General features: G+C 24.1%; 5 protein-coding genes across 5 annotated transcripts; 3 read left to right on the forward strand and 2 right to left on the reverse strand.

Moving 5' to 3' along the window:
• Positions 1-2677: 2677 nt before the first annotated feature.
• Positions 2678-3472, forward strand: DICPUDRAFT_47974 (uncharacterized protein). The gene is made up of 3 exons (XM_003288492.1): positions 2678-2892; positions 2968-3084; positions 3156-3472. Exons 1-3 carry the CDS (start codon positions 2754-2756, stop codon positions 3389-3391), a joined length of 492 nt encoding a protein of 163 aa, XP_003288540.1. The 5' UTR covers positions 2678-2753; the 3' UTR covers positions 3392-3472.
• Positions 3473-3624: 152 nt separating this feature from the next.
• On the reverse strand, positions 3625-4271 carry DICPUDRAFT_152785 (uncharacterized protein; the record flags this gene model as incomplete). Its single annotated transcript, XM_003288505.1, has 2 exons — positions 3625-3971; positions 4049-4271. 2 exons carry the CDS (start codon positions 4269-4271, stop codon positions 3625-3627), a joined length of 570 nt encoding a protein of 189 aa, XP_003288553.1.
• Positions 4272-4863: 592 nt separating this feature from the next.
• Positions 4864-9380, forward strand: DICPUDRAFT_47976 (uncharacterized protein). The gene is made up of 3 exons (XM_003288493.1): positions 4864-5198; positions 5265-5833; positions 5893-9380. The coding sequence occupies exons 1-3, from the start codon at positions 5025-5027 to the stop codon at positions 9227-9229; spliced, it is 4080 nt and encodes a 1359-aa protein (XP_003288541.1). The 5' UTR covers positions 4864-5024; the 3' UTR covers positions 9230-9380.
• Positions 9381-11095: 1715 nt separating this feature from the next.
• On the forward strand, positions 11096-11578 carry DICPUDRAFT_34230 (uncharacterized protein; the record flags this gene model as incomplete). Its single annotated transcript, XM_003288494.1, has 1 exon — positions 11096-11578. The coding sequence occupies one exon, from the start codon at positions 11096-11098 to the stop codon at positions 11576-11578; it is 483 nt and encodes a 160-aa protein (XP_003288542.1).
• A 513-nt stretch (positions 11579-12091) lies between these two features.
• DICPUDRAFT_34225 (uncharacterized protein) lies at positions 12092-12958 on the reverse strand (the record flags this gene model as incomplete). Its single annotated transcript, XM_003288506.1, has 1 exon — positions 12092-12958. The coding sequence occupies one exon, from the start codon at positions 12956-12958 to the stop codon at positions 12092-12094; it is 867 nt and encodes a 288-aa protein (XP_003288554.1).
• Between the last annotated feature and the right edge of the window lie 1169 nt (positions 12959-14127).

Consider the following 14127-nt stretch of genomic DNA (forward strand, 5'->3'; position numbering starts at 1 on the left):
ATAAATATTAAATATAACAAAATGATAAAATTTTAGCACAATAAAATAAATAAATAAATAAATAAATAAATAAATAAATAATAAACAAAGTTTAAAAGCTTTTTTAATATAAATTTTGGACTTTATATTATTAATTATGTGAGAAAAAAAAAATATAAATAAAAAATATAAATAAAAAAAGATAAAATAAAATAATATTGTTTCACAAAATATATTTTGTTAATACGAGATTTAAACAATTAAAAAAAAAAAAAAAGAAAAAAAAAAAAAAAGAATCTAGATCTTCTTTATTATAATTATATTTTTTTTTTTTTAAAAACAAAGGTTTATTTAATGAGGATACAAACTTGTGGCACAAAGGGTTTATTTTACACAGATAAAAAAAAAAAAAAAGAAAAAGAAAAAGAAAAAAACCCAAAAAATAAAAAATAAAAAACCCAAAAAATAAAAAATAAAATAATAAAATTGTGTGTTTTAAAGTCAATAAAAATAATGATAAAAACTTACATATGTATAAACCTGAAGGAATGTAAATATATGTTGGATAAAAAACTAATTGATTAAATTTATAGAAAAAAAAAAAAGAATTATTGTAAATATAAAAAAGTGTATACTATAGAGAGTAAATATAAAAATTAATTGGATATTAATATTTTTCTTTGATTTAATAAAATTCTTTTTATATTATTATTATTACTATTCTGGAATTTATTGATCATTATACACTCTAAGTTGGTGATGGTGATAATAATAAAAAAAAAAAATACGAAAAAAAAAAAAAAAAAAAAAAAAAAAAAAAATTTATTTGTAAATTTTTTTTTATATATAAAGTATAAATATAAAAAAAGGTTTTATAAATAATACAAAATAATATAAATTTTTAAATATATAAATATTTTTATATTATATATTTATATATTAAATTTATAAATATATAAATTATTTTGGTTTGTGAAAAAAAAAAAATGGCCGGGCAAAAAAAAATACGAAAATATAATTTTTTTTGATAACTTTTTAAAAAATTTTTTTAAAAATTTGTTAATTTTTTTTTTTTTTTTTAATTTTTTTTTTTTTTATTTTTCTCCGAGAACCAATATAGTACTTTTTTTAATGAAAATATCCAATTTTGTTCGACTTTTATACTATTTTATTGATTTTATAATAATATGATAATAAAATTGAATTTTATTTAAAATTTTTTTATTCACTTTTTTTTTTTTATTAAAATTATCTTTTATTTTATGGAATGAAAAAATTTAAAATTTTAGATTTCATTAGATTTATTTATTAACTTTTAGGGTTTTCTGTTATTGTATAGAGAGCAGGAGTTTGATAGAGGAAACCATGTTTTTGTTGGTTATTATTATAAATATAAACAACAACAACTTGGGGAATCATTAAATATACAGATGGAAAAATTAAAATAGGGTTTAACAGTGGTTCAGAAAAGAATCAAATTTATTTAATATGTTTAATATTCTCTGTATTTTTATGGTTAATTTGCATAGATTCAATAGTAATTTAAATATTTTAATTTTTAGGTAATTCTATAAAAAAGAAGGTGAAACCATAGACATATTAATTTAATAACAGCAATATTATTTTGTTTTATTTCTTTTTTTTTTTTGAAAGTACCAAAATTTAAATATATCAAATAAATAAAATACTAATTTAATTTATATAGGGTAATAATCAATGATTTTTTGTAAATGCTAACCAAGAATTTTTGACTTACCCCTTCAATAAGAATGGTGCAAAGGTTAACCCGACTTTTATTAATTTATTTTTAAAATTTTTTTTCGTTATTTACTTTCAGGTTATTGTAATAGTCTATGCACAAAATGGATTGTGGTGATTATATGGGAAATTCAAAGTTTATAGATTGTGACAAATGGATGTTCAAAAAATATTGCCATCATTTTTGGCTCCGTTGGTTCGGGTATTATTTATTACAGCTAGCCAAATAATTATGCTTGTTATGTGTATATTTTTATAAAATAAATTATATTAAAATTTAAAAAAAAAAAAAAAAAAAAAAAAAAAAAAAAAAATTTAAAAAACAAACAAATAAATATGAAATAAAAAAAAAGAAATTATTATTATAATTGAAACACAACACCTTTTATATTTTAATTTTTTTTTTTAATAAAAATTTTAATTAAAACTCGCTAGTAATGTTTATTTCTTCCCTTAAATTATATACAATTAATTGCTGCATATAAAAAACAAATTGAAAATAATATTAATTAAGAATTTTAGCCATCGGTATTCAATAACCTAGATATTGTCAATTGACCATATCCTCATTGGGTATAAAATTAAAATAAAAATACTCCATGGATATTTAACTATTTCAAATATTACAGCTAGTAAAATAATTATTTTTATTTCATTAGCGAACTTTAAAAAAAAGAAATAAAAAAAACTCATCAATAGTTTAATAAAAGCATATTCCAAATCCTAATTTTTTTTTTTTTTTTTCTAAAGGAATCTTCTAATCAAAAAGTCAAATTATTAATTTAAATACCAAAATATCTTCAATAATAATTTAAATAATTAATTTCAAATAATTTTTATTTTTTTTATTTTTTTTATTTTTTTTTAAAATTTTTTAATTTTTACAAATTGTATAAATTTTAATTTTTTTTCATTTATTTATTTTAATTAATTTAAATTCAAAACAAAATTTTTATTTCATATTATCTAAAAAACTAAATAACCTAATTTCAAATTTAATTATAAAATAATAAAAAATGCAAAGAGCTACTTTTGCTGCTGGATGTTTTTGGAGTGTCGAGTTATTATTTCAAAGAGTTAAGGGTGTCGTAAAAACAAGAGTTGGCTATTGCAACGGCCAAGTAGAAAATCCAACATATAGAGATGTTTGCAGTGGTAGGTATTTCAAGGAACCCAAAGATACAATTTATGTATAATGTTTTAATTTATTATTTTTTTTTATAATAATAGGTAAAACTGGACATGCAGAAGCAGTCGATTTAGAATTTGATCCAAAAGAGGTAAGTTATAAAGAGTTATTACAATTATTCTGGGGTAAACACGACCCAACCACATTAAATCGTCAAGGTATGTATTATATATTTTTGTATCTAATTTTATTTCTATGATATTAATATTAATTTTAATATTATCTAAAGGAAATGACCATGGCTCACAATATCGTTCCGGCATCTATTATCATAGTGAAGAACAAAAAAAAGAGGCTACCGAAAGCAAAGAAGAGGAACAAAAGAAATATAAAGTACCAATCGTTACAGAAATTTTACCAGCTGGTCATTTCTATCCAGCTGAGGAATACCATCAACGTTATTTAGAAAAAGGTGGTCAATGTTCTTCTAAGGGCTGCAATGATAAAATTAGATGTTATGGGTAATGAAATAAACAATTATTCATATTTTTTTTGGTAATAAATAAATTTAAATAAACAAATTTAAATAAACAAATTTTATTTTTTATAATTTAAATTTTATTTCATTCATTAATTATTAATTTATATTATATATTAGTGATCCAATATCAAAATTATAGGTGTTATAAAGTTAAGATTAATAGTTTTCATTTTATTTAAATAAATTACAGTTATTATAGTTATTATTGTTTTTATTATTACAGATTTCGGGGGTATAAAATATTTGAAGTTTTTTTAAATAGTTTTTGAAATGAGTTGTCTATATTTATTGGGTTTTTACAAGAGACTTCTCCGTAGAAAGATTCTCCAATGCCTATAGATTCAAAATAATCTTTAGCTTCCTTAAGTTCAATTTGCCTATCACTTTCCAAATCGCATTTATTCCCCACTATAATGAAGCATTCTTTGGTGTATTGATTACCATATGTCTTTAGATCTTGTGTGATGTTTCTAATTTGTTCAAAGCTTTCTCTATTCGTTATATCGTAGACTATTAAATAACCATGGACACCTCTTAAATAGTTTATTTTAAAATCTTTGAACCCTGTTTAAATAAAAATAAAAGTTGGTAAATAAAATTAATTATTTTTTTTTTTTTTTTTTTTTTCTTTTTTATTTTACCAGTATCGAATATTTGAATCTTTATTGAAATTCCTCTATCTTCTAATACCTTTATTTTAACATCGTTTGGTATTGCTGGTTTGCTATCTATAAATACATTATCAACAAATCTTAATATTAGTGATGTTACACCTACCCCTTTACATTTTCCAAAAACACACAGTTTCATGAAATAATCACCCTCCACATTACATTTTATACATTGATCGTTATCTATATTCATAATTTTTAGTTAATTTACAATTTATAAAAAAAAAAAAAAAAAAAAAAAAAAATTTTAAATTAAAAAAATATAATTTTTTTTTTTTTTTTGAAAATAGATGAAATAAAATAAATAATCAGATTTTTTTTTTTAATTTTAAAAATAAATATTTTATTTATATATTATATATATTTATTCATATAAATAATATATATATATCTTCATATAAACTAAAGTCAAAACGAAAAAAGGTAAAAAACTTATTTCTATATTAAAAAAAATAAAAAAATTAAAAATATATTGTAATATAGTTTTGGGTGTGTGTTCTATTTATATGAATATAACACACACTCTAATTACTTTTTAGTGGTGGAGTGTGTTTTTTTTTTTTAACCTATTTAATTATTTCAAACAATGTATCAAAATTCATATTATTTGTTTTTATTAATAAAAAAAAAAAAAAAATTTGTTTTTTTAAAATAATATAATTTTTTTTATTAATTTTTTTGTTCTACAACTTTATAACATATTTAATTATTTCATGTCACAATAGTCTTTATCTCTATTTATTGTTTATTCATTCATATTTTTCTACTCATACAAAGAGAATACACATCACACAACCATATAATTTATAATAGTAATAATATAATAATAATTATAATTAGCACACTTTTTTATAATATAATAAATAATCTAATATACATATACATATAAATATAAATACAAAATAAATAAATAAATAAATAAATATTTATAATTTTTTTATAAATAATGATCAAAAAATTATTAATATTATTATATTATTTTTTTATAATACAAATATTGCTATTTAATAGTGAAAATGTGGTAAATTCTCAACAGCCTTTTCCATATAATACAACCAAGGGATGCTCAATGTATGGTGTAAACTCAAGTTTTGTTGAGGAAAAGGATTTCGATCCATTGGTAAGTTAATTAATCTATATTCCTAACTACATTTTTTAATATCCTTACTAACCTTAAATTTTTAAGTCAAACCAACATATATCAAAACACACCTGTCAATTCACACATCCAGAATATTCAGAATTATCTTGTTGCAATTATGATCAAACAAAAATATTAAAGGTTAATATGGAAATAGCTCAAACTATTTTTGGTAGATGCCAGTCTTGTATGATCAATATCTATAGTTTATGGTGTGCATCTTCTTGCAGTCCATACCAAAGATCATTTATGGTACCAACTAAAGTTGACAACAAAACAGAGCAAATTTTAGAAATAGATTTTTATTTACACCCTCACTTTGCAGTAGGCCTGTATAATTCATGTAAAGATGTTCAAACTAGTGGTTCACCAAAATTTGGTGAAATGTACAAAACTCCAATGGATTTTTTTAAAGGTTTGTTTTCACCACCTAATAACCCTACCTTTCAAGCTTTAAATTGGATTTTCGATGAAAAAGGCTATGATGCAGAAATTTTACCGTGTTCCGAAAGATGTTCATGTGATCAATGTAGCGACGCATGTATTCCGCCCCCATCTTACAAAGATTTGGGTTTATTAAATAGTACGATACCACAGTCACACTTAAATATAGAGTAAGATCATATATTTACATTAATAATAATAAACACCAAATATTAATATTTTTTTTTAGAATACCATATGTTACTGTTTGGATTGTATGGATATTTTTACTATTCTTATTATCTTTACTATTAGGTTCAACTGCATGGCTAATATTCAAATATGTAATAAAGAATAATTATTTTTCTAATCGTTCCTTCAAAATTATAGTAATTTCAATTTTATCATTAATCTTTATCAGTACAATATTGATACCATTTTTATCAACTGGCGATGTTTTATTACACGACCAAACCTCCTGTTTATGGGAAATGGAAAACGGAAACCAATGGAACTGCACATTTGCGCTAGGAATAGCTCTTTATGTTATTTTTTCACTATTAATACTTTCAATTGTTATAATAGCATGTATAATTATTGATAAAAATAAAAGACTACAAAATAATAATAGACTACCATTACCAATAAATAATAGAGGCATAAACAATAGCGATTCAGATTCAGATTTATCACCCGTTATTAGATCAAATAATATTCAAGAAGATTATGATAATGGATCATCAATCAGAGATAATAATTATTTTAGAGAGCCTCGAATTCAAGATGAACAATTTAAGTTTTCAAATTTTATTCAGAAGTTTTTCTATTGGTATGGAATTAAGGTCACATCTAAGCCAATTTTAGTTTTAATTCTTTGTCTAGTTTTTACTGCTTGTATTGGTATAGGCATAATGAAATTAAGAATTGAAGAAGATCCTGTTAAGCTATGGGTATCCCCTCAAAGTAGATCAGCTCAAGAGAAAGCATTTTTTGACGAAAACTTTGGTCCATTCTATAGAGTCCAACAAATGATCATTACACCAAAAGATACTAAGAAATATCCATCAGTTCTTTATAAAGATCTTTTAACCGAGTTAATTACAATGGAACTAGAGTTGATGTCATTATCAACTGTTTATAAAGGAAAAAATGTTACACTAGATACATTGTGCTTCGAACCTACAAAAAAGGGATGCTTGGTTGAAAGTGTCAGTGCATATTGGCAAAGAAGCTTAAAGGTATTAGAAACCACAACAAATATAACCGACTATTTCATTAATTGCCAATCAAATCCATTACTTCCGAGCTGTATGGATACTATCGGAACACCAGTATTACCAAAGGTTGTGTTGGGTGGCTGGAAAGAAGAAGCATATCAAGCAAAAGCTTTTGTTGTTACTTTTCTTTTAAACAACCCAAATTCAATGGTAGACACAGCAATGGCATGGGAAAATGTTTGGATTGCAAAGGTTCAAGAGTACACACAAAACAAAACATCTCTATTTTATATCACATACAATGCACAAAGATCTGTTCAAGACGAATTATCACGTGAAAGTGAAGCTGATATTCCAACAATTATCATCAGTTACTCTGTAATGTTTTTATATATCTCCTTAGCTCTCGGAAGCTACTATCCATTCCCACGTAGATTTTCATCATTCTTTGTACGTTCAAGATTTGCATTGGGCTTGTCTGGAATCGTTATTGTAGCCTGCTCAATTATTATTTCTGTTGGTATCTGTTCAATTTTAAATATTCATGCAACTCTAATTATCTCGGAAGTTATCCCATTCTTGGTATTGGCCATTGGTGTAGATAATATATTTATTATTGTAAATACTTTTGAATCGATTCATATTACAAGATATAGTCCAAGTGGTCAACAAATTAATCCAATTCCTGAGGAATCATTAGCCAAAACTCTATCACAGGTTGGTCCATCAATTGCCTTAGCATCTCTTAGTGAATCACTAGCATTCCTTTTAGGTTCCCTTACGAATATGCCTGCAGTCCAAGCTTTTTCATTTTATGCATCAATCGCAGTTTTCTTTGATTTTCTTTTGCAAATTACCGCATTTTCCTGCCTACTTGTTTTGGATTGCAAACGTACACAATCTAGAAGAATCGATTGCTTCCCATGTATTAGACTAAATGATACAGAAAACTCTGACGATGAAGATGAAAAGAAGCCACTTTTCAATGAAGAGGATGAAAATGGGCTACTAGAAGATTCAGATGCTTTGAATGTAGTGGATGGTATTATACCAAGAAATCAACAAGTAAAACCAATTAAAAAGAAATCAACATTGCTTCAAGTTTTATTTAAAAAATATTATGCTCCATTTTTAATGAACCCATTGGTTAAACTATTTGTAGTTATCATCTTTGTTGCCATGCTTTTAACAAGTATCAATTATTCCTATCAAATTACATTGGGATTAGACCAAAGAATAGCATTACCCAGAGATAGTTATTTACAAGGTTACTTTACCCAAATGAATAAATATTTGGAAGTAGGTCCCCCAATGTATATAGTTTCAAGAGGTGGCTACGATTTTTCAAATGTCTCTGTTCAAAATGAATTTTGTACAATAGGTGGGTGCAACAATAACTCTGTAGTAAATTTATTTAACGGTGCTCCTTATATTACAAGTGGTATCTCCAGTTGGCTAGACGATTATTTATCATGGACCCAAATCCAATCTTGTTGCTATGCTTATGAGAATGGTACTTTTTGTAATGGTGACCCTTCATGTAAACCATGCTTCTCTATCAACGATAATGGAAGACCTTCGCCAGATCTATTCTATAAATACCTCCCAGATTTTATTGGATCCCCTAACACAGATCAGTGCCCATTAGCCGGTTTCGCCTATACGTCTGATGTAAACTACAAAGATGGTAAAATACTTGCATCCCGTTTTGATGGCTATTTAACACCACTTAGAACTCAAAATGACTTTATCAATGCACTCAAAACAGTTAGATATATTTCAGATCATTCAAATATGGATATTTTCTCTTACTCAATTGTATTCACCTTTTTCGAACAATATTTAACAATTGAACAGGTGGCACTAAAAACTATTTTGTTGGCTTTGGCGGGTGTCTTTTTGGTTAGCTTAGTACTACTAATGAATGTAGTGGTTGCTCTATTAGTTGTTATTTCTGTTGGTCTATGTGTTGTCAATCTACTCGGTGTTATGACTCTTTGGAACATAAGCTTAAATGCAATTTCAGTTGTAAACATTGTAATGGGAATTGGTATTGCAATTGAATTCAGTGTCCATATTGCTTTCAAATATATAAAGGCTCCAGATCACTTCAGTAGAAATAAGAGAGTACGTTATTCAATTAGCGAAATGGGTAGCTCAATTATAAATGGCATTTTCTTTACCAAACTTTTAGGTGTATCAGTTTTAGGTTTTAGCAACTCTGAGATTTTCGTGGTTTATTATTTCAGACAATATATGGCCATTATCATTTTATCAGCTCTTCACGGTTTAGTATTATTACCAGTTTTACTTTCTCTCATCAATCACAGAATTTTCTCTTTTAATAAATTTTGCAAAAAAAATAATTAATTATTTATTTTTTTTTAATTAAATAAAAATAAATATATTAATTTAAATTTAAATCAAATAGTATATTTCTTTAGTAACAATATATAATTATTACAAATAAATATAACAATTTATAAAAAAAAATTCTTTTAATAAATTAATAGTTTTTTTTAAAAAAATATTAAATTTTATTTTTATTTTTATTTCTATTTTTTTTTAATTTATAACTATTAATATTTGAATTTAATTGGTCACTTGAAAGTAAATTTACAATACATTTTTCTACACATGTTAATTTCTGTGTTTGATAGAATAGAGTCCGATGAGTGTTTGATTCTAACTACTTTGACCAATCATTTGGTGGAGTAATTGACATTTTATTTAAAGGTGAAATCTTTATTACAAAAAATTTAAAAAAAATAAACAAATATAAAAAACTATGAAATAAAAAATATGTGGTTTTTTTTTGATTGATAATATATAGTAAATGCATTATTTATTATTTATTATTTATTATTATTTAATTCAATAGGATGATTTATCCATATGGATTTGTGTTTGATAAATTAGGAATTGAAAATAATTTTACCATTTGGATTTGAAACTGGAGGGGTCATAGTGCTTGATGGTGGTTTACCAAACATATTTACACGGTTTGAACCTTCTCTTTCGCAAGATAATTCATAGACTTCAATTGACATTTTGATAATTAATTAGGTGGTTCTATTACAATAAATTTTCGTTATTTAATATTTTATATTTATTTATATATTTGAGATACGAAATGAAATGAAATGAAATGTAAATTAAACAAAGTTTAAATAGTTGAGAATTTCTTACTTTTTTTTAATTTTTTAAATTTTTGATGGATACCAAAAAAAAAAAAAAAAAAAAAAAAAAAGTAAAAAAAATAAAAAAAATAGTCCGAAGAAATAAAAAATTAAAAAATATTTAAGAAAAAAATATTATAATTCACAGAAAATAGAAAAACCCAAAAATATAAAAAAAAAATAAGCAAAAACTTTTTTTTTTTTTTTAGAAGACCCCCTCTTTTTTTTTTTCTTTTTTTTTTTTTTATTTTTTCTTTTTATTTTTTTTATTTATTTTTTTCTTTTTTTTTTTTTTTTTTTTTTTTTTTTTTTTGGTATCGTTAAAGAACAAAAAAATATTACAATAAAAAAGATAATTATTTAAAAAAAAAAATGTTATAATCAAATATAAAAAACAGGTAATATATAATTTAGCCAGGATAAATTAAAATTTTTTTTTTTTTTTAATAAAATTTAAAATTTTTTTACCAGTTTTTTTTCAAATTTTTTTGAAAACCACCATGGTCTGGGATTAAATTGATGGTTTTTGGGTACTTTGATTTTATTTTATTTTAGTTTGTTGTTTAAATAACGAAAGGTCATCTTATATGTATTATTAACCTGTTTTTTTTTTTTTTTTTTTTTTAATTTTAATATTTTTTTAAACAGTAAATTTTATTTTACTTAATTTTTTCTGGTATATTTTATTTTGGTTTATTTTTTAGTTTTTAAAAAACAATAATATTTATTATTTAATATTTTTTTTTTCTAATATTTTTTTCCTATTTATTATGTTTATTATCAAATTAATTTTATATTTTTATTATAACAATTTTATTTTTTCATTCAAATTCAAAAAAACCACAAAATGAAGAAAGCTCATAACTTTTTATTATTTGTAATTTTATTTAATGTTTTAGTTTCAAGTGTTTTTTCAATAAATACAATCAACACTGTTGATGATTATCAAATTTCATTTGATACCAAAGCCGGTTTTGGTTATACTTTAGTAGAGCTTGAATCATTACTTAACAACCCAGAATTCATCCAACAATGGGGTGAAGCTTACACCGATGAAATGTTCATTCACGATTTAGAAATTGGTTCAGCTTTAGAATTCAGAGACTTCATTATTGGTTTTGCTGAAGGTATTGAAATTGCCATTAACAAAAATAGTGCAGATTGTTTTGCTAATGTTCGTCACTCATTCAAAGACTTTGAAGATAGTTTCAGATTAATCGAAGAAGGTTTCCAAAGAAAGAGTATTGGTGCTTTATCAGTTGGTATCCAAAAATTAGGTGCTGCTTTACAAGAAATCATCCGTGCTTTTGATGTTTGCCAAGTTCCAAAGCTTATTGACGATATTAGAGAAATCTCAGAACAATTAAAATCAGGTACTGCCGGTATCATCAAGCTCCTCGTTAAAGAAAGTATCATCATCTTTAGAAACCGTAGAGATTTAACTGCCGATTTCCGTAATGGTGTTGCTAACTGGAAATCAAGAAACTTCCGTGATTGTGGTAGAAATGTTGGTCACATCATCGGTGTTTTAATTGAATAGATTATTTTATTTAGTTATTACAATAATAAACCTTTAACAATATATTAAATATATTGTTTTTTTTTTTTTAAATCTACTTTTTTTTTTTTTAAAATCTATTTTTTTTTTTCTTTCTTCAAAATTTATTTATATAATATAAATTGCAATTTTTTTTTTTTTTTTTTTTTATATATAAATTTTTACACATATATTCATTTTACTCAAAAAAACAATAAAAATAATTTTTTAAAAAAAAGGAAATGGATTATCATTATAAATTTAAATTTTAAATTTATATTTTATTGATTTTATATTGAAAATAAATATGTATATGGTTAAATATTATTTAAATATTGTAATATTGTTAAAGTGATAATTATATTTTTAAAAATAATTTTTTGTTTGAAAAAAAAAAATTAAAAAATTATTTTAAAATATGAGTGATTAATTAATTATTACAAATGAGTTATTATGTAAACTATTATTGCTATATTATTATTATTATTATTATTATTATTATTATTATTATTATTATTAATTACTATTATTTTTAATTACTTCAACCCAACCATGGTTATCACAATGGCCGTCATGAACATGATGTAGATGTCCATCGACTAAAAAGTCATAGTGATCAAAATGTGGAACAATTTCATGACCACAATCTAATGAATGAGAAGAACCATCTGGGTGGTGGCTACATACAAAGGAGGGAGTACAATTTGAGGGATTTGTTTCTGTAACACCTATACTATGATCATCAATATGATCCTGATGCACTGAATGCAAGTGTTTATCGTGTAAAAAGTCAATATGACCATCGTGAGCAATAGCGGTGTGACCACAACCCAATTCGTGACGATGTGGATGGTTACTGTCTTGGACTTGATGAGTTTTTTTATGCTTTTTAAGGTCAGCTTGACGAATGAATCTTTTAGAGCAACCCTCGCAGTCACAAGCAAAAGGTTTTTCGCCCGAATGAATTCTTTGGTGTAATCTTAAATCAGATGAACGTGCAAACTTTTTAGAACAACCAGGGAAGGTACATGGATATGGTTTTTCACCAGTGTGTGATCTAAGATGAACTTTGAGATCGAATTTTCTAGAAAATCTTTTGGTGCATCCCTCTTCTGTGCAAACAAATGGCTTACTTCCTGTGTGCTCTTTCAAATGTCTTTTGAAAATGGCAATGGTTGAAAATGATTTTCCACAACCTTGGAAATTGCATGTAAATTTCTCTTGTCTATCCTCGCCAATACTTTTGGTAACCAAATTTGAATTTAAAATTTGTTCATTACTAAGATTAATAATATCTAAACTAAGTGTAGTAACTGTACTTAAATCGATATCCAATGGACTACTTGGTGAGTTAATAGTTGAGGTTAATAGTGTGGATGGCATATTTGAGGTTGTTGTAGTAGTTGTTGTATTAATGTTTAATGATGTTGGCGATGATGAAAGCAATGAATTTTGTTGTGGTGGTGTTCTTGGTTGTTGTGATGTTGGTAATTGTAGTGGAATTTGTTGATTTATACTAATACCATTTAAACTTTGTTGATGGTGTTGATGGCTGTGTGGATGATTATGTTGATGATGTCCATGTTGATGACCATGCTGATGCTGATGGCTATGATTATGGTGGTGATGTTGATGTTGATGTTGATGTTGGTGTAGGTTACCTTTATCACCTCCTGGTGGGATAAATATATTACAAAGATGATTATGTATATGATCTATATTACAAGATATGTTATGTAATAATTGATTATCTAAACTATTATTACCATTTAACAAATGATTGTTTGAAGTGTGTATATCTAAACCATTACTTTTATCTGTGTGCTTTAATTGTTGTGGTGTATTAAAAAATATACTATTATTATGATTACTATTTACAGGGTTTGAAAATAAATTTAATGTCGATGAATTATTTTCCATTATATTATTTAAAATATGACTATTTACAGAATTATTATTATTACTATTGCTATTGTTACTCGGGTTATTATTATTATTATCATTACTATTTAATGATGTGTTTGGTGAAGTGGAACTATTATTTACGGAGTGTGGTGAAGTGGAGTTAAGTGTATTTTGTGGAGTGTTTTGTAAAAAAACATTAGGGATTTGGTTTGGTAAAGAGTTAACTTGGTATAAAAAACTAGAGTTATTTGGTTGATTTCCATTTTGTGAACCAAATATTGGTAAGTTATTACTATTACTATTACTATTGCCATTATTATTTATTTCGGGTGAAACATTGTTGTTTGGAGGATGTGGTTGATGTGGATGATTTAAAAAATGAGCTGTATAGTTTTCCCATGCTTTTATTAGTGAATTTGTTGGTATAGAGTTTAAACTATTTACACCTAAATGTGATTCTTGCAGAAATGTTATTGCGGATTTTGACATTCCTTTTGATATTAAATAATAATAAATTGCTACATCTAATCTGTTATCAATCATCATTTTATTTATATATTATATTTTGTTATTATTATTATTATTATTATTTTTATTTTTATTATTATTATTATTATTTTTATTATTATTATTATTATTTTTATTAT

Source organism: Dictyostelium purpureum (genome assembly GCF_000190715.1).
Source record: "Dictyostelium purpureum unplaced genomic scaffold DICPUscaffold_138, whole genome shotgun sequence".
NCBI classification, from domain to species: Eukaryota; Evosea; class Eumycetozoa; order Dictyosteliales; family Dictyosteliaceae; genus Dictyostelium; species Dictyostelium purpureum.

What these genes read in the sequence shown, in the direction of transcription:
- DICPUDRAFT_47976 (XM_003288493.1), top strand. Translation starts at nt 5,025, where the DNA reads ATGATCAAAAAATTATTAATATTATTATATTATTTTTTTATAATACAA. An exon ending in AAAAGGATTTCGATCCATTG is followed by an intron (nt 5,199 to 5,264) that starts GTAAGTTAATTA and finishes TAAATTTTTAAG; the next exon opens with TCAAACCAACATATATCAAA. An exon ending in CAGTCACACTTAAATATAGA is followed by an intron (nt 5,834 to 5,892) that starts GTAAGATCATAT and finishes ATTTTTTTTTAG; the next exon opens with AATACCATATGTTACTGTTT.
- DICPUDRAFT_47974 (XM_003288492.1), top strand. Translation starts at nt 2,754, where the DNA reads ATGCAAAGAGCTACTTTTGCTGCTGGATGTTTTTGGAGTGTCGAGTTA. An exon ending in ATATAGAGATGTTTGCAGTG is followed by an intron (nt 2,893 to 2,967) that starts GTAGGTATTTCA and finishes TTATAATAATAG; the next exon opens with GTAAAACTGGACATGCAGAA. An exon ending in AACCACATTAAATCGTCAAG is followed by an intron (nt 3,085 to 3,155) that starts GTATGTATTATA and finishes TATTATCTAAAG; the next exon opens with GAAATGACCATGGCTCACAA.